The sequence below is a fragment of the Macaca thibetana genome, chromosome 4 (genome assembly GCF_024542745.1).
Source record: "Macaca thibetana thibetana isolate TM-01 chromosome 4, ASM2454274v1, whole genome shotgun sequence".
In the NCBI taxonomy this organism is placed as follows: Eukaryota; Metazoa; Chordata; class Mammalia; order Primates; family Cercopithecidae; genus Macaca; species Macaca thibetana.
In genome coordinates, this window is record NC_065581.1 from 13949659 (window position 1) to 13971811 (window position 22153).

At 39.0% G+C, this 22153-nt stretch overlaps 1 protein-coding gene across 6 annotated transcripts in view; it reads left to right on the forward strand.

Moving 5' to 3' along the window:
• Window positions 1-21308, forward strand: part of RNF182 (ring finger protein 182) — a 54743-nt gene extending 33435 nt beyond the window's left edge. For 3 of the 6 annotated variants that reach the window (XM_050789338.1, XM_050789337.1, XM_050789339.1), the window contains exon 2: window positions 18189-21308. In XM_050789338.1, the coding sequence (XP_050645295.1) occupies window positions 18400-19143 (744 nt within the window). In that variant the 5' untranslated portion in view covers window positions 18189-18399 and the 3' untranslated portion in view covers window positions 19144-21308. Of the gene's footprint in view, window positions 1-13423; window positions 15660-17542; window positions 17657-18188 lie in introns of those variants that run through there. The other 3 variants (XM_050789336.1, XM_050789335.1, XM_050789334.1) reach the window with 3 other exon arrangements.
• Window positions 21309-22153: the final 845 nt, after the last annotated feature.

Genomic DNA, 22153 nt, shown 5'->3' on the forward strand with positions numbered 1-22153 from the left:
TACTCTGTTAGTTCCCTTGATAACTAATTGTTACAAAGAGCCTGGCACCTCCCCTCTCTTTTGCTTCCTGTCTTGCCATGTGATATCTGCACATATCAGCTCCCTTTCATTTCTTCCCATGGTTAGAAGCAGCCTGAGAGCCTCATCAGATGCAGATGTCCAGTCCTGAACTTGCCAACCAGTCAGAATTTTGAATCAAATAAACCTCTTTTCTTTATGATTTACCCAGCGTCAAGGTATTCCTTTACAGCAACACAAAACAGACTAAGGCAAGATCTCTAAGAAGGAATGAGATTAGTATGACATTTCACATTGAGCAAACAGCCTAAAACATGAAAGACTTTGGACTGTTCATGGAACTTAACAAAGGCCAGTGTGCCAAGAAAACAATATGTTCAAGACAGGGTTGGAGGGAAGGCAGAGGCCAGATCATACAGTACCTTGCTGCGTAGAGTTTGGATTTTAATCTCTATGTAATGAAAAACAATTTAAGTGTAATAAACAGATGGTAGATATAATCTCATTTACATTTTTAGAAGCTTACTTTGGTTATTGCAATGAAAATAATTTATAACAGGGCAAGATTAGAAGCATGAAGATAAATTAGAAGGTTCTGCAATGAACAGGGTCAAAGCCTGGATTAGGATGTTCATGATGAAGATGGAATGATATTGGAAGATTGGAAACATACTTCGGTTGAATTGACTGACTTGCCAGTGGATTGGACATGAGGAGTAAGGTATAATGTAGAATCAAAGGTGACTCCTAGTTTTTGAAAAACTAAGAGAATGGTGGTGCCATTTATTAAAATGGGGAAAACTGCAGGAAACAATTGGGTGGTAGTGAGAGGTGAGGATTGAAATTTGTCTTAGACCTGTTAAATTTGAAATGTTTGTGTTAATACAAGTGGAGGTGCTGTAAGCACTCTGGAACTCAGAGGGAAGGGATAGGCTGCAGACACAAATTGGGGGGCAGTCATCATGTCATGGTATTCAAAGCTGCTAGAGGAGATGGAACAATCCAAGGGAAAGACTGCAAGCAAGGGCTATGGAGTTCTAACATCTAGAGATTTGATAGAAGAGGAGCTAGAAGAAAAGATTGAGAATAGTGATCAGTGATCAGTGAACTAGGAGGAAAACTGGAAGACTGTGATGTCATGAAACTGTGAGAATAGATAGTTTCAAGAGTAAGGGTATAGTCACTGGGAAGAAGGTGAAGAACAAATGAGACAAGGTAAAGGCAGGAAAGGATCCATTTGCCTTTACAATCAGCCTCTGCTTTCAGGAACCTTGTCTTGATTGTCTTTGAATCCCCAGCATCTTGCACATGGTATGACACTTAAAAGATATTAAGTAAATGCTTGCTGAATTATTAAATGAAAGTGATAATGTATCAAAAGAGGGCTACATCATGAGTCCATCAAGAATTAAAATCTATCTTGGCCAGGTACAGTGGCTCATGCCTGTAGTCCCAGCACATTGGGAGGCCAAGGCAGGAGGATTGCTTGAGGCCAGGAATTTGAGACCAGTCTGGGCAATATACCAAGACCCCATCTCTACAAAAAACAAACAAACAAATCAAAAACCAAACCCAGCTGTTACTCTTTTAAGTGAGTTCTATAGCAGTTGAAGATGACTTTTCTGTCAATCACAAATGTATTGATGAAGGACAGTTGGTGATTTTCAGCCATGGCTTTGGGAGTATTATGCACTTTTTTTGACGGAGGGAGAGAGAGAGAGAGAGAGTGTGTGTGTGCGCGCGCGCACGCGTGCATGTTATATACACTATTAGTTCCATTTAGTGAAATATGCATCAAAATAATCTACTTAAGTTTGAAATTGTAGAAATGGTACATGTAATCTATGCTAATTTCTTTAGACATTTTAGTTTTTCTTGATAAGGTTAGAGAGTTTTATTAAACTTTGGCCAAAGGAAATTATGAAGGAAGAAATTAATAGGAAAGAAATTAGTCTAATGGAACAGGATTCAGTCATTCTTAATAACGTAATTTTCCGGCCATATTCTTATTAACCATGATCTTATAGCTTTGCCTCTTCCAAATAAAGAGTAAGGTACCAAGCAAAAAATCTAAACTTACGAGCTTTATGTGTTATTTGTTAGTGTTCCATATAGATAGTATAAACAAAAGAGAAATAATGACATTTCCCTCTCCATTCATCAGGTAGTGGAAGTTATTACAACATTGATAAATTGTGCTTTGCTTGCTTTACTTATTACCTGCTCTATCTATAGACAGAAAACCTGTGTACCTTCTGATACTGTGTTCAATGCATATTCTATCCACTACCAATTTAGAATGCTGAAGTACCATATCATTGGATCCATTATTTCTAAATTTCTAGTCGCATCCATATAGTGCTTATGTATGTAAAATATTTACACCTAAATGATTTCATTGAATCCTCACAACCACCTTGTGAGGCAGGTGTTATCTTTTAGTCTAAGATCGCAGTGTCAGAGCCAGGTCCCAAATCTCAGTCTCCTGACTCTAGATGCTATGTGCTTCCATTGTAGACTGCCCGCAAGGGATGGTCATGCTCCTGGCTGCACTTCCAGAGTCTTGAAGAAGAAAGCAGATGTGGATACCTAAATATAGGGTGCGGAGTACCTGTTTTTTTCTCTCTTATTCCTGAACATTTATTCGTTTAAAACTGCTGGCAAACAGCACAGCATAAATCACAACTCCATATATAAAAATAGTGGCCTCTCTTCCAAAATTAATAACTTAGATTGCTAGGTTATTAACTTGGCTGTATCCTAATAAATAGATTATGACTCTCCATCAAATTAAATTGCTTGTTCTTGGAGAGGGGGGAGGTAAGAGTTTTAATTGTCAAGGGAGGCTTTCTGGAATTGCTCCTTATGCTGCCAAACCACCATTAGGGGTTATGAGTATTGTGGGTTAAATTCTTCTAGAGTCAGCTGACGGTCCTTCCAGAATGAGAGCTTGGCATTTGTTGAGCCTATTCTTTTTAGGTTTTTGAGTTTTGGAGACTTTTATTATAGTGAGAAGGATTGTTTTTAATGAAAGGTGTACTAAAACCCTTAATTCTGAGACCATAATCTCTACAAAGTTCAACTATTATTAATGTTCCCTAAGGCATAACTGTGAAAATTGGGACTGAGACCAGCATATTATTGTTAGTAATTATTAACAGTAATGCGGGTCTTTCAAGCTCTAACTAGAATCCAGCTTCTGAATCTCTAGGTGGAAAAACTGGACTTTCTTGGAGGTAGATGCCACATGTGTGGTTTAAGCTTAATTTGAGACTCAAGCTCCATAAATAATGAGGTTAGGAACATCAGGTTTTGTGAATGAGCAATTGGGTGTCAGAGAGATGGCAAGTGTGTGTACTTTATCAATAGCTGAGCGTAAAAACCAATGTTCTGCCTTGATAGTCACAAAAATGATGCTACAAGTGCCAGAATCTCTCATATGTTTTTGAAGATAGAGTTATTAGTCAAAGAATTTAAGACGTCATAAAAACTGATGATCAAGAGGTCAAAGTGTTTGAAGAGTGATTCTCCATTTTACACAAAAATAAATTGAACATAGAAGCAGGTATTTAGCACCATTTATAAAAACAGAAACCATAGTTAATGAAAATGGCAATACCTTAACTTGTATCAGTTTTCTTGTTACAGAGCCATTTAAAATATATTTTCTCATCATCTAGAGAGCAATGTTTACAACATTTATTTTCCAGGATGGGAGGAGTATTTTTGGAAATGAGAGTTGAAATTTGAAAGTTGTCTTTTCATAAGGGGAAAAATATATCTCCTGTTGATGCCAAATTAAAATGGTTGATGGATTCTATAAGAATAATTCAGGCTACATGAAACTGTATATGAAATATTTTGAAGAAACTCAACTCACCCTAAGACCTATACAATTAATTCATATGGACAGTGGAGTAATACACAGCATAGAGCCCTGGATAGACAAATAATAGGATCACAGTGACAGCTCTGTTTTGTTTTTTGTTTTTTTGTTTTGAGCTCTACTTATTTTGACTTTTTTTGTCCTGACTTCTCATGTAATCTTAGGAAAGGTACTTAACGTCAATGGATGTTCATATACCTATTAAGTGGGAATTATAATTTCCACTTACTGTAGTAGAGCTTATGCAGTGTTTCTAAAATTTTTGAGCTTTTTAAAAAGACTTGAATTAGTAGAAGTTATTATAATACAAATTATTGAAGTTTATGCATGGAAGAATACATAGAAACTGTATTTTGACTGACAAAACTTGCAAGATGTATGGATTGGACAGCTTCAAAGTTCATAAAAGAGTCTTCTAGGTAGGCATGACACTCATTGATAAATGAGGGAAATAATTTCTTTGGGCAGAGATTGGCTTTGGATTAGTTTGGAAATAAATAGTTTAGCATGCTATTTTGCTTATCTATTGTTACAAAAGCACCTCAAAACTAGTGGCTGGAAACAACCACCATTTTATTGGTTCATGAGTCTGTGGCTCAGCATTTTCTACTGGGCTCAGTGGGGCACATTCTTCAGCTGTTATTTCATGGTGACACTCATTCAAATGGGTGTTGTCCCTGGTGGTTAGTTGAGGCTGGATGGTCTCTAATGGTGTCACATGACTGGATTTGGTGCTGGCTTTTGTCTGGGCCTTTCTCTCTGGTTTCTCATCTTTGGAGAGGCTAGCCTGGGCTTCTTCGATGGTGGTCTCAGAATTCCAGGAGAGCAAAGCAGAAGCTTCAAGACACCCTGAGGTCACAAATTTGCTTCAAACTCTTAATGTTGGTCAAAGCAAGTCACAAGGCCAAGATTTAAGGGGTGGGGAAAAACAGATTACCTGTTGGTCTGATGAAAAGAAGGTCGCATTGTAGAAAGTGTTTGTACAGGTCTGTGGAGAATTATTGCAGCCATATTTGCAGACAAGTTGCCACACATGATAGGGGCTAGGGCAAAGAGTATTTAGGGGAGATGGTCTACTAATAAATTTTAAAAATTGAAATAGAAGGGTAGTATCATGAAAAAGTGGGGAAGAAGACCCAAAAACAGTTCAAGATCCAAACAGCAAAGACTCAAGACAATTTCAGTTAAAAAAACACAAATGTTTTTAAAATGTAAAAAAAAGAATTATTATCTAACTAGTATATAGCAATATAGCTCTTTGAATTAAAAGGTAGAACTTGAAAGGCATTACTTAAAGATAGCCAAAGGCAAAGGAAAATGATTCTCATGCCGTTGAGTGTCCAGTTTATGGATTCTTAGAATGAGACAGTTTACTATAGAGGAAGTAAAACAAAATAATGTGCAAAAAGGAGAATTCTAAAAAGTGAATTTCAAAAACAGTTAACTTAGGGATGAGTATCAGTTTGGTATATATCTTTATGTAATAGTCACTGAACATGATTAGTATTGCCAGTGTTCTCCCCAAATTAAACTTTTATCACAAATTTCCATTTTTCCATCTAGGTAACTATTTGGGAAAAACTCCAGGAATTATAGTTGGCAAAGATTCTTGAAAGATAATAAGCTAAAGTGGCTTGCTATCTTGCTTTCTCAATTCTACTCTGTCTGCCTTTCCTGATCCCAACTACTTCTGGAGCCAGCAGACCCCTGAGTGCAAGTGAAACCCCAAGCTTTGTGAAAGCTGAGGGTAGGGGAGTGGGGAGCAGATGGGGGATTCCCTTCTAGGCTTGGCTGGTACCGAGGGCTGGCATCCGTTGGATGAGTCCCACCAGAAGATCAGGATGCATTGGATACTGTGATGAGCTTGACCTACAGAGGATGGGGAATCCTGGGAGGAAGACTGAAACTTGCCCTCACCCCATGGTGTGTGTGTTCCACAAGAGACCAAGGAGAAAAATCAGTAGTTGGGGGCATCCTTTGGAGCAGGAGGCTTTGGAAGGGTCCTGGCAGCCCACGTGTCACACTGCTAGATCGCAGGAGAAGAGATCATTGTGTTTCCCCTACTCATAGAACTTCAGTTCCACGAGTCCTTCAACAATCAGACCTGAACCCCAGTGATATAACAAAGAAAAATATTGGCACTGCAGCCAAAGGGAAGACAGTCTATGAGAAAAGACAACTCACGCTGAATGAGATGGAGCGGCAGCCAGAGACAGATGACAACCTGACAAAAAATAGAAAGAGCACATAAGGAGATGCAGATGCAGCACAAGAAGACTTTCTAGAGATGAAATGCATGATTTCCCCATCAAACATTTTAGTAAATGAACTGAAGGTGATAATGATCATTTCTGGGGCTTGAATTGGCAGCCTAGTTGGTCAAGTAGAAGAATATGAAAGTACAGAACGAAAATATAAAGGAATGGAAACCACAAAAGAAAATAGATCCAGGAAATATAACATGTGAGTAACAGGAGAGAGCCAGAAAGAGAAAAAGGAACAGATGGAGGAAAGGCAATAATTAAATAAATATAAGGAACAAATTTTTTGAGCTTAAAAATCTGCACTTGAGTCTGTAAATTCAAGTGGCCTATTAAGTTCCAGGTAAAATTTATGAAAAAAGACACTCTGGATTTATTGGAAAAGTTCTTGAACTATATATTAAGAATAAGAGGCAAAATCTTAGAAGCTTCTAGTCAGAGCAGATTACTTACCATGAAGAAGTATCAGACTAGCAGCAGATTTCTCATCTGTGACACAGAAAACTAGAGATAGCAATTTCTGCAGGCCATGGAGATGTTACCAAAATACCAAGGGTTTGGTCTAGGCCCTACTTGCTCACCGCACAGAAAGCCAATCACGAGACAATGAGTATTGCCAAGGAAGAAGGCTTTAATTGGGTGCTGTGGCTGAGGAGATGGGAGATCCTTCTCAAATCCATCTCTCTGAAGACTAAAACCAGGGGTTTATATAGCAGGGAAGAAATGTAACAATGTGTTAAGAAAACAGGAACTAGAGAGGGGCAAGGAAGCAATCATGATCAATGAGGGGCCCCTCATCTGGTGTGGTGATCTGGTGAGTTTCAATTCTTTGGTACTTTTTTTGAGAGGCATGAAAGTCCTCTCCTGAGGAAGGAGCTCAGATAAAACAAAAAAGTTTTAAGCTTTAAGATAAGAAAGGGCAATCTATGTTTATAAAAAAGATTAGTCTATAGGACTATTGGGTTGGTTTCAGAGAGAAAAAGACAGCAGCCCGAAAATCCCATACATTTCCCTGTCAGGAGGAAATTTGTTACTATGTAAGCATTCAGAAATATCATGTGTTTTCTGACAAAAATAATAATACAAAACAAAAAGTAACTGAACCAAAAGTTAACCAGAAACACATACCTTGAGGTGAAGGAAGATGACAGGAGGGAAATATTTAGAATTGAATCAAATAAATCAAGTGAGAAGGAAAGAATGAGTTAATACATGACAGCCTTTACATTAAATGTGAATGAACTTGGAAAATTCACAAATTTTTATAATTCATTAAATGTTTTAATGGGAAAATTGTCAGACTGAGTTAAAACCAAAACCCAGGTCAGGCATGGTGGCTCATAACTGTAATCCCAGCACTTTGGGAGGCCAAGGTGGGTGGATTGCTTGAGTACAGGAGTTTGAGACCAGCCTGGACGACATGACAAAACCGTGTCTCTACTAAAAATACAAAAATTAGCTAAGCATGGTGGCGCACACCTGTAATCTCTACTTGGGAGGCTGAGGTGAGAAGATTGCTTGACCCTGGTGGGTGGAGGTTGCAGTGAGCTAAGATCATGCCACTGCACTCCATCCTGGGTGACAGATCAGGAACCTGTCCCCAGGTTGTCAAATATAAATGTCTAAATTTAACCTAGGAAGAAATGGAACATTTGAATAGGACAATAACCCTAAAAGAGATGGAAAAATTGTTAAAGATCTACTATTGCAAATGACAATGGAATCATATGAAATTACAGCTGAGTTTTATGTAACTTTTAAAGAACACATAATTTTATCAGTATTTAAACTGTTGCAGAAGATGAATAGCTCCTGTTTCACTTATAAAATAAGCATACATTTAATGTCACAACTTAACAGCACAAAAAAAATCTAGAGACCAATTTAATTTTGAGTACAGATGCAAAATTTCTAAATAAAATATTAGCGAATAGAACCCATGAATGTATTTGAGGACCCAACTGTGACCAGGTGGGGTTTATTCCAAGAATACAAAAGTCAAAATCTATCAGTGCAGTTTATTACGTGATCTATTTAAAGGTAGAAAATCATATGATCACATCAATAGATGCTGCAAAAGCATTTAACAAAATGTATAGATGCTAGTAATAAAAACTATTGGAACAGACAATGGAAAGAAACTCCATAGGCTGGCAAAACTTAAAAGTTCAATAACTATTGATGTTCAGGAGAAAGAATACTCATATTACTGGTCGAGTATGTGTTACAGCCTTTTTGGAAAGCAGTCTGGCAAAATAGATTACAAGTAGTATCTGTTTGATCCAGAAATTCTACTCCTTGTTCTCCTAAAGAAATAAAAGCACCCACATGTAGGGATATATATTATGAGGTTGTGTTCGGCATTACTGTTTGTGTTGGGGGAAAAATTTAGACAAATAAATAGCCGCCAGGAGAGGAATGGTTGGATATATTCTAGTACATCCAAATGGTGAAATATCATGCAGCCATTATAAAAGTAATTTAGGGCTATCTCAGTTGAATGAGCTATTATTGAGTAGGAAAAGCAAGATACAGAAAACTTGGTATAATATACTACTAATAAAAAACAAAAAGATTGTGTTTATTTGTGTCCTTGCAATTATATGTAGATGGAGAAATACAGATGCTTTTCTACTTATGATGGGGTCACATCCCAATAAACTCTTTGGAAGTTGAAAATACTTAAGTTGGAAGAAAATGCATTTAATATACCTAACCTACCGAACATCATATCTTAGCCTAGCCTACCTTGAATGTGTTTAGCACACTTACATTGGTCTGTTGGGCAAAATCATCTATCACAAAGCTTATAATTGATACAGAAGGGGGTCAGGGAAGTGCTGGGTAGAGGAGGGCATGGTCCCTGGTTAGGGCTCCAACCTCAGACCTGTCACAGACCTAGAGAGGACAGGCCCTCCTGCCTTCACACCCAAATGTTCCATTTCCCAAGACCACCCTGGCCCACCACATCCCCATCCTCTACCTATAAAAACCCTGAGACACACAAGCGACTGGACGTTGAGAGGAGCACTGCGACACAAGAGCACACTGACAGACGCTGGCAGGCTGGCAGTCCATCAACCGGTAGAAGGACAAGAAGTTTGGCCGGGGCAGTTGGAGGAGAGCCCAGGCGCTGAGTTGCCCGACTCCAGGGGAAAACCCCTTCCCACTCCATCTCCCTTCTGGCTCCCCATCCATCTCCTGAGAACTTCCACTCAATAAAACCTTGCACTCATTCTCTAAGCCCACGTGTGATCCAATTCTTCCGGTACACCAAGGCAAGAAACCTCAGGATACAGAAAGCCCTCTTTCCGTGCGATAAAGCAGAGGGTCTAATTGAGCTGACTAACATAAGCCACCTACAGACGGCTAAACTAAAAGAGCACGTGGTAACACACACCCTGTGGGGCTTCAGGAGCTGTAAACATTCAGCCTTACACACTGCTGTGGGGTCAGAGCCCCATAACCTACCTGTCTTCATGCTCCGCCTAGAAGTTTGAGCAGTGGGGCACTGAAGAAGCGAGCTACACCCCCATCACATGCCCTGTGAGAGGGATAAGGGAACTTTTCCCGTTTCATAATGAAGTGTTGAGTATCTCGTGTCATTTACTGAATACTGTAATAAATGTGAAAAACAATGGTTTTGTGGATACTCAAAATATGGTTTCTACTGAATGTGTATGGCTTTTGCATGAGTGTAAAGTAGAAAAATAGGAAGTTACGAACCATCTGTATGTAGAAGAAGACATACCAGGTAGTTAATATGGGTTCCTGGGGGAAGTGGAACAGGGAAGGGTGGTATTCTGGCTGATACTTGTGGAGGAGAAAAGAACCAAATAAAAAAGAATGCACACACACAAAGGCCACTAATAAATAAGCAACAATATGTCTGGTGACCTTTGTGTATTTATATATGTAAATGTGTGTTTATGTGTACATGTGCATGCGTGTGTGCACACATGTGCAAATGAAATCTTAGAGAATGCCTATTGCCTCTGAGTTGTTTTGTTGAATTATTTATTTATATAAATTTCTGTAATACTAAGTAGCAACCTAGATCTAAAACAACAATAAATTCTCAACGTCAAGTACAGCATGGTAACTGTATTAGGGCACTTTGGGTTGTAAGTAACAGAAATCCATCCAGAAAACTAGCATAAGCATAAAAAGGAATTTATTGGCTCACAGAAACCTTCATACATTAGTGACTTCAGAAACTCAGTTTAGGTCTCATCAGGTTTGTCTCTGTTTTTTTTTTTTTTTTTTTTTTTTTTTTAAATCTCTGCCTCTTGTTTTCCTTTACTGTCTTCATAATTTTGGCTTTGTTCTTCTTCTCCCTCTTGCTGCCATGGCAGTTCCTTGATACATCTTTTTCTGGTTCTGTGTCCCCTCCCCTGGTCCCTGTCCTGTCCTGTTTTTCCCTAGCTTCAAATAAAAAGAGTTCCAGGCAGGAGCTTTGAGAAGTCTGGTTTGGCTCACATGCCCATTAGACTAATCCTTGTGAATAGGGGAGTAGTGGAGTATGTGATCAGTCAGGCCTGGTCCCAAGTCCACACCTTTGGAGAGAAGGGAGGTACTATGATTAGCACAGCCCACCCACCATTTTGTAATTTGAGTAAGTAGGGAACACTTCGCCAAAGAAGTGGGGGCAGTTGGGAAGGGAGCAGTGTGATATAAAGGAGCAAAAAGATCCTAGGTAGATACAAACAACAGATGTCCACTGGAGGGACTTTGCTTTAAAATATAAGCCAAGTTTGCATCTTCACCATCAAGGGAATTAAGTAGCAGAGTAAGATGGATTTGAGTGTAATAATAAGTGGTAAACATTTAGGGCTGTGAAAACAATCATTTGCCCAATAGTCCAGGAGCTCAAGCTAATTTATGAGAATAATAGTAGGTAATTATTTGTATAGTCTTATCCCCAGATGACTTATAAAAGGATGAAAGACTGTGAAGTGTTAGTTAGGTATACCAGCTTCATATATTTGAAAATGTATGTATTTTTCTAGGAAAAGAAAACTTTGTATTTATTTTTAAGGCAATTTTAGCATACCAGATTTTTTAGTCAGTGTCTGGTGAGACATACTTTAGCCCTTGTTCTCACCAAGGCATGCACAGATATGTCCGTCCTGGAGATTCCATCCACTTTCCCTCTTTTCTTAATATATAATAATTTACATATTTATGGGGTACATGTGAGTGTTTGTAACATACGAAGAATGTATAGTGGTCAAGTCAGGGTAATTGGGTTATTCATCACCTTAACTGTTTATTATTTTTATATGTTGGTATTTCAAGCTTTCTGGTTACTTTGAAATATACACATTATTGTTGCTAAGTATAGTCACCCTAGTATGCTATCAAATATTAGAACTTATTACTTCTATCTACTTGTATGTTTGTACCCATTAACCAACCTCTCTTCTTTCTCCCTCCCCTACCTCATCCTGAGATAAAGTTGTTTAGCTCCCATATGAGTGAGAACATGAGGTATTTGTCTTTCTGTGCCTGGCTTATTGCACTTAACATAATCACTTCTGGTTCCATTCATGTTGCTGCAAATGACAGGATTTCATTCTTTGTTATTGCCAAATAGTAGTTCACTTTTTTTATCTATTCCTCTGTTGATGGGCATATAGCTTGATTCCATATCTTTGCTATTGTGGATAGTCCTGCAATAAAAATGGTAGTGCATATATCCCTTTGATATATTGATTTCTTTTTCTTTGGGTAGATACCCAGTAGAGGAATTGCTGGGTTGTAAGGTATTTCTATTTTTAGTTTTTTGAGAAATGTTCATACTGTTTTCCATAGTGGTTGTACTAATTTATATTCTTACCAGCAGTATTGATTCGTAGTAATTCATGAAAATTAAGATGATAGATAAGTGACATTTCAATTTTGTGAAAAAGAATTAATGAACTTACGTACAGATCATATGGAAAAAGTAAGTTGATCCAAAATATGCATCTATACATTTTGAATGTAGAAAAATCTGTATCTATAAAAATAGCCAAAAAAGTCATAGATTCCCTTTCTTTCCTTTTTCCTTTTGTTTTTCCTTTCCTTTTTTTATGGTGAAAGATAACACTAGTACAGAAAATGGTACTGTGTAATGGAGTAGCACAAAATGAACCCTTGTAAGTACCACCCCAGTCAAGAAGAGCGCATTGTCAACCACTCTGTAGCCTGCACTGAGTCTGCTTGGACATTGTCCTTTCTTCCCTTCAAGGCATTGGCTGTCCTGATAATATGGTTTGGCTCTGTGTCCCCAGCCAAGTCTCATCTTGAATTGTAATTCCCATGTCAAGGGTGGAGCCAGGTGGAGATAATTGAATTATGGGGGCAGTTTCCCCAATACTGTTCTCATGATAGTAAGTTCTCATGAAATCTGATGGTTTTATAAAGGGTTTCTCATTTAACTTGGCATTCATTCTCTCTTGCCTGTTGCCACGTAAGACGTGACTTTGCTCCTTTTTCGCCTTCTGTCATGATTGTGAGGCCTCCCCAGCCATGTGAAACTGTGAGTCCATTAACCCTTTTTTTCTGTATAAATGACTCAGTCTTGGGTATATCTTTATTAGCATAAGAATGAGCTAATACAGTAAATGAGTACCAGGAGTGGGGTACTGCTATAAGGATACCTGAAAATGTGGAAGCAACTTTGGAACTGGGTAACAGACAGAGATTGAAACAGTTTGGAAGGCTCAGAAGAAGACAGGAAAATGTGGGCAAGTTTGGAACTTCCTAGAGTCTTGGAGGGCTCAGAAGGCAGGAAGATGCAGGGAAGTTTGGAACTTCCTAGAGACTTTGAATGCCTTTGACCAAAATGCTGATAGTGATATGGACAATAAGGTATAGGCTGAGGTTGTCTCAGATGGAGATGAGAAACTTGTTGACAACTGGAGTAAAGGTAACTCTTGCTATGTTTTAGCAAAGAGATTGGTGGCATTTTGCCCCTGCCCTAGAGATCTGTGGAACTTTGAACTTGAGAGAGATGATTTAGGGTATCTGGTGGAAGAAGTTTCTAAGCAGCAAAGCATTCAAGAGGTGATTTGGGTGCTATTAAAAGCATTCAGTTTTATGTATTCACGAAGATATGGTTTGGAATTGGAATTTATGTTTAAAAGGGAAGCAAAGTGGCTGGGTGCAGTGGCTCATGCCTGTAATCCCAGCACTTTGGGAGGCCGAGGCGGGCAGATCATGAGGTCAGGAGATTGAGACCATCCTGGCTAACATGGTGAAACCCCGTCTCTACTAAAAATACAAAAAAAAAAAAAAAAAATTAGCTGGGCGTGGTGGCACGTACCTGTAGTCCCAGCTACTCAGGAGGCTGAGGCAGGAGAATGGCATGAACCCAGGAGGCGGAGCTTGCAGTGAGCTGAGATTGCACCACTGCACTCCAGCCTGGGCAGCAGAGCAAGACTCTGTCTCAAAAAAAAGGGAAGCAGAGTATAAAAGTTCAGAAAATTTGCAGCCTGACGATGCGATAGAAAAGAAAAACCCATTTTCTGAGGAGAAATTCAAGCTGGCTGCAGAAATTTGCATAAGTAATAAGGAGCCAAATGTGAATTGCCAAGACAATGGGAAAAATGTCTCTGCATGTCAGAGATCTTCATGGCAGCCCCTCCCATCACAGACCCAGAGTTCTAAGAGAAAAAATGGTTTTGTCAGCTGGACCTAGGGCCTCACTGCTTTGTGCAGTCTCGGGACTTGGTGGCCTATATCCTAGCCATGGCTAAAAGGGGTCAGTGTACAGCTCAGCCCATGAGTTCAGAGGGTGCAAGCCCCAAACCTTGGCAGCTTCCATGTGGTGTTGAGTCTCTGGGTGCACAGAAGTCAAGAATTGAGGTTTGGGAACCTAAATTTCAGAGGGTGTATGGAAATGCCTGGACGTCCAGGCAGAAGTTTGCTGCAGGAGTGGGGCCCTCATGGAGAACCTCTGCTAGGGCAGTGTGGAAGGAAATGTGGGGTTGGAGCCCCCACACCGAGTTCCCACTGGGGCACTGCCTAGTGGAGCTGTGAGAAGAGGGCCACCGTCCTCCAGACCCCAGAGCAATAGATCCACAGATAGTTTGCACCATGCATTTGGAAAAGCTGCAGACATTCAACGCCAGCCTGTGAAAGCAGCCAGGAAGGAGGCTGTACCCTACAGAGCCACACGGGCAGAGCTGTCCAAGACCTTGGGAACCCAACTCTTGCATTAGCATGACCTGGATGTGAGACATGGAGTCAAAGATTTGGCTGCCCTGTTGGATTTTGGACTTGCATGGGGCCTGCAGCCCCTTTGTTTTGGCCAATTTCTCCCATTTGGAATGGGTGTATTTATCTAATGTCTGTACCCCCATTATATTTTGGAAGTAACTAACTTGCTTTTGATTTTACAGGCTCATAGGTGCATGGGACTTGCCTTGTCTCAGATGAGACTTTGGACTGTAGACTTTTGAGTTAATGCTGAAATGAGTTAAGACACTGGGGGACTGTTGGGAAGGCATGATTGGTTTTGAAATGTGAGGACATGAGATTTGGGAGGGGCTAGAGGTAGAATAATATGGTTTGGCTCTGTGTCCCCACCCAAATCTGACCTTAAATTGTAATAATCCCCACATGTCAAGGGCAGAGTCAGGTGGAGATAATTGAATCATGGAGGCAGTTTCCTCTATACTGTTCTCATGATAGTGAATTCTCACGAGATCTGATGGTTTTATAAGGGGTTTCCCATTTTGCTTGGCATTCATTCTGTCTTGCCTGACGCCATGTAAGATATGCCTTTGCTCCTCCTTCACTTTCTGCCTTGATTGTGAGGACTCCCCAGCCTCCTCCACAATGTGGAACTGTGAGTCCATGAAACCTCTTTTTCTATATAAATTACTCAGTCTTGGGTATGTCTTTATTAGCAGCATGAGAATGGACTAATAAACCTGACATGTAGTCTAATCACCTCCAGACTTTTCATAATAACTCTACTACCTAAGCTTGCACCCCTAAATGCTACAGCTTGATTTTGTGTGTTCGTGAACTTTATATAAATGGACTCATGTAGTATTACTCTTTTTGAATCTGGCTTTCACTGAACATCATGATTGTTGTCCACAGGCTTTGACAGAAGTGAAGACAGGGTGGAGATGGGATGGAATGGCTGTATTTTAGAGGCCCAAAGAACAACTCTGACTAATTATAACCCTAGAAAGGTTTAGATTTTTGGTTATTATTCAAGTTCTTTGAGGGATCTTAAAATCATAATGACATAGATGAAACTTTTTTTTTTTTTTTACTCTAGCAGTTGGTAGCCTGGCTTTTCAAGAGGAACAATCACCATGCTGTTTTCTGCCGTTCCAGGAAGAAATACTTGTGTTGGCTGCATTTCCAGGGATGCTGCCAGAGCTCAAGGCTGTCACCTGGTCTTGCCCAGAAGAGCCATTCTTAGAGGCAGGACTTGATGAAGGCTTTCCTGCTGGTGGAATAGGTTTGCTAGAGCTGGCCTTGGAATTAGAGTAGGTATATTTTGTATTGGATATTTGAATATTGAGTATTTTCTTTGCATGTTACCAAGAAGTCCCTTATATAAATTTTTATAAATATGAACATTATAATCACATAACACTCTATCTTAACATATTCAGTAATCTGAAAGAGTATTTCTATGACAAAACAAAGCTTTGTTTCAAATAATAGCTCAATATTGTCAAGGAAATAATTTAGGTTCACACAATTATCAGATAGAAATTGTGGCTGGCTCAACATAAAGTGTTATTGCTACTCTTCTAATGGTTGGAAGCTTGGTACCGAAAGGAGGAATGTGACCCGCTGACTGTCAAGTGCTGATGTTCTAATGTGTTCTCACGTATTCATAAACACTTATGTGTCTACTCTAGCTTTCTGTGCCTCTAGATGTAATTTTGCCTAGTTATCCTCACTGGATGTTTTGCTCTTTTTTTCTGATGTCTTTATGCATATGTTTACATACTTTCTTTTCCTTTTTCCACATGACTTCACATACCTCAGTCCTTTCTATGGCAGTGGGGACAAACAATGCTGCTAATCCTACTGGGACCATCAGCTTCCTAACCTCTGGATTCAGGAGAGCGTTATGTCTGGGTGGGCATGTAGCTCCAAAGAACAAATTACATGTTCCATTTGGGTGGGCTGAAGTCTGTGTGTGGCTAACGGGGGTACTGTTGTAAGAGCCCTGTGTTCAGCAGGGAATGAATGGGAGCTTTTTAGGTGGCAGATCACCAGTGAACTGCCCAGGGCTAGGGGCTGTCCCATGAAGTGAGCTAGGACTGTGTGTGTTGACCAGGATAGAACTCCTTCTTGTTCTTTGGCTATCATCCTGAAGATGTTCATCCCATAGGAGGAAAAATGCCAGCCTTGTGGAACTGTGAGCAGGACATAGTCATGTTTTGCAGGGACATGGACCTGCATATCCTGAATGGGATCAGCATCAGGAATGAGGAAAATTAGGGCACATGGAAGGAAAGGAGAGAGAAGACTTGATGTTTGTGTCTGTATATCTTTTTTGTGTGTTACGCTGGATGCATAGAGATTGGTCATGGTAGCAGTTTTGAAATACAGGCATACATATACTATATTTTTAAAAATCCTACCAACATTTTTGGTTACCAGAGATTCTATAGATTGACGTCTTTTTGCCACCAAGTATACATCTTGCCACTGCTGTCCATTACACATTCTTGTAGAATAGGAAGTCGATTAAAAATTAAAGTCGTAAAATGAAGACAATATGTATTAATAAGTCAACTATTCATGATTTTTAAAATTATCCAGATTCAGCTACCCACTGCCTTTCTCTGTTAGTGCAGTATGATCCATAGCAAATTTAAATGTCTAGCAGTTACTCTCTGCCCTCAGAGCTGTTATGACAGCTTTTTGCTATTATTGCTTGGAGATGTGCTCAGAAAATCAAATACATTTTGATATTTTTCTAAGCCAAACATAATTTAAGGTGAATCAACTACCAAAAATACCACATATATTAAAGCTAGTTAAAAATAATTTGGAGATTTTCTATTAACACTGCTTCCTTCCATTAGTACTGAAAATTGAAAACTGACTGTGCATATGAAATTAACCTTCAGCCATTTGTCCAAAGCCAGTAATAACCAGTAATAGCAATAGTAATAGTAAGGACTGTAGATTGTATTACACTTTCCTTTTACTAAAGAATTTGTGTGAAATAAAGTAGATGAGTAAGTGAATGTTGAGTATTTATTGATAGCCATGCACAAGTGATTTCTTCATGTCTAGAGACATAGCTATGCATGTTTTATCTGTATTTAGTTCTCTTTCTTGGGACTTAGACTTGACTTGTTTATAGTGCTTATATTGGGTGTTACATGCCTCATTCTTCCTTTAGTGAATGTATATGCACAGCTGTGGTTTTCAAGACTGGCATTGAAACAAAAAAAATTGAAATGGAATAGTCAAACAATAAAGGCTTTTATATAACAGATTTCTTTACACTGAGAAGGTAAGAACAGTCTGCTCTACTTAAATATGCTCTTATCTCTATCAAAGCACTCTCTGAAAACACATTTTTAACATTTGTCCTTAATATTCCCTTTTGTGTATTCATGAGCACTATTGATGGTATTTAGACACCTGGTATTTACACCAGCAATACTCGAATTAGTCTTCTGTTTCCGATACATGTCCCATTCTGTTTTCAGAGGCCAGAATTTGTTACAAGTTTCAGAGTGAAAATCTCTTGTATCTAGACTAAAGTATGTTCTAGAGCACATAGCTAGCTCTACACTGTCCTTTACACCCATTAGGATTCTTAACTCTTTCTTCACTATCATGCTTGTTGACTGAAACAGCTAAGCATGGAGATAACACTTTCCTGTTCTGATGACAGAAGTATGTGAAAAGATGAAGGGGATTTAACCTTCTAAGTTTATTGCTTCTAATCCTTGAAGCCCAGAAAATTCCATAAAGCACTTTTCAGAAACACCTTTTCAATGAACTGTTCATTATATTAGAATCTCTCTTCTTCTTTACAGATTCTTCATGTGGCCTTTATAAATATGCATTTGAGACAGAGTTATATGCAGAAGTTGAAAATGCCTGGAAGACTTCTGGTTTCTTTCACTACTTGTCCTGCCTTTTTGTGTTGCTGCCAGATTTGGATGATATGATATTCAGAGGGGCACCTTAATCAAAGCCATTCTTCAACAAGACCCACCTGGCAGAAGATTGCACACATAATTCAAGATGGCTAGTCAACCTCCCGAAGACCCTGCGGAGTCTCAGGCCTCTGATGAGCTCGAGTGCAAAATCTGTTACAGTCGATACAATCTGAAACAGAGGAAACCCAAAGTGCTGGAGTGTTGTCATAGGGTTTGTGCCAAATGCCTCTACAAAATCATAGACTTTGGGGACTCCCCACAAGGTGTCATTGTCTGTCCTTTCTGCAGGTTTGAGACGTGCCTGCCAGATGATGAAGTTAGTAGCCTGCCCGATGACAACAACATCCTTGTTAACTTGACTTGTGGAGGCAAAGGGAAGAAGTGCCTGCCAGAGAACCCCACTGAGCTGCTGCTCACCCCCAAGAGGCTGGCCTCTCTGGTCAGTCCTTCTCACACCTCCTCCAACTGCCTGGTCATAACCATCATGGAGGTGCAGAGAGAGAGCTCCCCATCCCTGAGCTCCACTCCTGTGGTGGAATTTTATAGGCCTGCGAGTTTTGACTCTGTCACCACTGTGTCACACAACTGGACTGTGTGGAACTGCACGTCCCTGCTGTTTCAGACATCCATCCGGGTGTTAGTGTGGTTGCTAGGTTTGCTCTACTTCAGCTCCTTACCCTTAGGAATCTACTTATTGGTGTCTAAGAAAGTCACCCTTGGGGTCGTCTTTGTCAGCTTGGTCCCTTCGAGCCTTGTTATTCTTATGGTGTATGGTTTTTGCCAGTGTGTTTGTCATGAATTTCTAGACTGTATGGCACCTCCTTCTTGACTGATATGCAAAATAAGAAATTGGACACACATTGCCATGTTTGAGTGTGAAGTTAGATACTTTATAATTTATTTCCTTTTATGTTCTTTATGATTAGTGTCCATGACATTAATAAAGCCCTTGGTCATGTATTGACTTGATTGGTTTTCCTGTAGGTCGGAAGTAAAAATGTTCATTTCTACTTAGGGGTTAGCACAATTGTATAAGCTCACCCTTCATGGAGCACTGACAGCAATGAGTCTTCCCAGAGAAAGGGCAGGGTTTCACTCAGTACAGCCAGACAGACGGTAGTGGTGTGGTATGTTATGCTGTGGGGAGATTTAGGAATGAATGGATCCTTCCTTTCGTATTCATGGATATTCTGTGATGGCGGTTGGACACAAGAGGAAAGTTGCTCTGAGACACATCCATTTACAAAGTGTGTACTCCCTCCCCTCCCCATATTCCTGGTATTGGAACACCCTGGAATTGTCTTCAGGTGTTTTCTGTCTCAAGTCACTCTCTATAGTCAGCATTCCCATTGAGATACCTGTTCCCTCTGCACATTCTCCCTTGCCAAGAGGAAACTCAGTTCCATTCCCTTGGGTGGTTTCAACTGAATACCTGTTTTGCCATATTACTAAAGAGAATGAAAAGCACTGAGGAATTTGCATCACAGTCAACTTCATGGCAGAATGTGGCCATTTGTCCTAGAGACACACTCTTTCCTCCATGTCTATTTTCCTCTCTCCTCAGTCTTCTCTGAGAAGAATGGAGGAGAATGAACTTCTCATAGAGTGGTTACTATTCATGAAAACCTTCATTTGACTCTTTCCTTATAACATCTTAGTTTTGGTTTTTTTAAACCACATTGCCCAATCAGCCTCACCCCTTGTCCTGAAAAGGTTACGTTTAAATTAGTTGCTACAAATTCATAAAGACTTTTTCCCCCATTGTATTTTTGGTTCTATTAGGATTTACTTTACTGAATCTTACAACAATTAGAGGTGAACTGTGGCAATGAAAATCAGAAACAGTTAATGAGATGCTTCAGTTTACAGTTTGAAGTGCTAAGAACCTAAGTATTTTGCTGTACAGTACTGAGTTGTACCAAAATATGATGGTTTAGGTTTATGTGCAAGACTTTATGTTGTAGTCTAGACAAAGGGGTGGGCAAGAGACATGCAAAGCTGATGCCCTACTTGAAAAGACCCTTCAAGGAAGTAAATGGCAGGGACAGAGTGGAGCTTAACATGTTGCTATTCCTGTTGTCTTTGAGTTGGTTTTGAAATGAATTCAAGTTCTTACACAATTTATTTTGAATACAAGCATAACCTAGGTGATTTGAGTTAATCAACTTATTTTCATGATGTAGGAAAAGTTGAATGTATATATTTCTGAGAAGAACTTGTTTAGCAGATTACAAGTTGGCAGAATAGAATAGAATGTTCACAGAAACTAGGCAAAAATTTGAAAAAGCATTCTAGTCTCTAAAACCCATTACTAATTATTAACATTAAAATATTTGTAGCTTAGAAAGGGGGCATTACTAAGACGACTTTAACTTGTTCGTGATGAAATCTTTGTTGTGTGATGCAGGTACAGTGCACCCATTCCAACTGGAATAGCAGTTTGATTTTTATTGTAAAACTAAACTTTGGGAATATGTATGCCCAAAGTTAAGTAGGATGAGAAAAGTATACATGGGATATGGTCCAATGAATAAAAGCCCCAAGATACAGCTAAATACATTTATGATTTCATAAAATCTAGTTTAGATAGCATTGTGATGCAATTTCCAGAAATCCATTTGTGTTTAGAGTAAATATCATGTTTAGAAGATGTTTTGTGGTTTGGATTTATATGTTTATAAGGTTTTTTAAAAAAATGTTCATTTTTTCTGAATTGTAACATTGAGTAAATTGATGAGTTATATAATGAGATTTCTAGAAAGCTCTGGACATGGGTACTGTGTGTTTTGCTTATCTGTATAATGTCTACAGTGATAAATTTGTGTCTCCATGTATTGTGGCAGTCTTTTTTCTAGTTAATTTGGCTTTAAAGAGCAATCTTTGTATGACACCAGAAAACTCTTCATGCTGTTGAATGAAAAAAAGATAATGCTTTAATATTTTATTCACTGTGATACTGTTTTGTTTGTCTATTAAATTGTTATTATTTCCAAATTTAGAAGTTTGATTTCTCTGACTTACGGTTAAAATTCAGTTATGACTTTGCACCTCTGTTAGTTTTAGATAATGGCAAACATGAATTTTCAGAAACGTTGGTTCAGCTAATGTCTTTATCATGCCCATGAAGACTTCAGAACTTTCCAACAACGGGGACCTAACCCATCACACTTCTAAAAGGCCTTCATAGTTTGTTTTGTTTTGTTTTTGTTTTTGTTTGTTTTGTTTTTAGCAGGGGAGAGGAATTAGGGGAGATGAAATAAAAATACCATCTTTATAAATAAATTCTTCGGTTTTAGTTTGTTTGATTTCATTTCCAGGTTTTTGTCTAACTGCTTAACAAAATAGAATCCAATTTAGTTGGGAAATCACTTATCTTGTATGGTCTGGGAAAAATTAAAAAATTACATGGTATCTAAATTTGACCATTGTTAGGCAAAGTAGAAATAATTTGGGAATATGCAACAGTTCTATGCTTATGATAATCAGTGAATTGGCACCATATGTTAATCAAGAATAATGGCTTCATTCACTTCTGAAATGTTTATGTAAATGAGCAAAGAATCAGCTTAAAGAAAGCAGTTACCTGTATTGGTCATAACTTATGGAGTGAATTCATGCATATCTCCCGGGAGACCTGAGAATGATGTGTGTTTTCCAGATTGTAAACAGATACTAGGCTTCAAAGACACCTTGAAGAAATTTCTTAATATGTCAACCAAGTAGTCCCAAAGCCAAATGAATCCTGGTATTGATAGGCGAACTGATATAGCCATTGTAAGTATGAGCTCTGCAGTAGCTCATATTTATAGTTCATGGGATACAGATGAGCTGCAATTGAG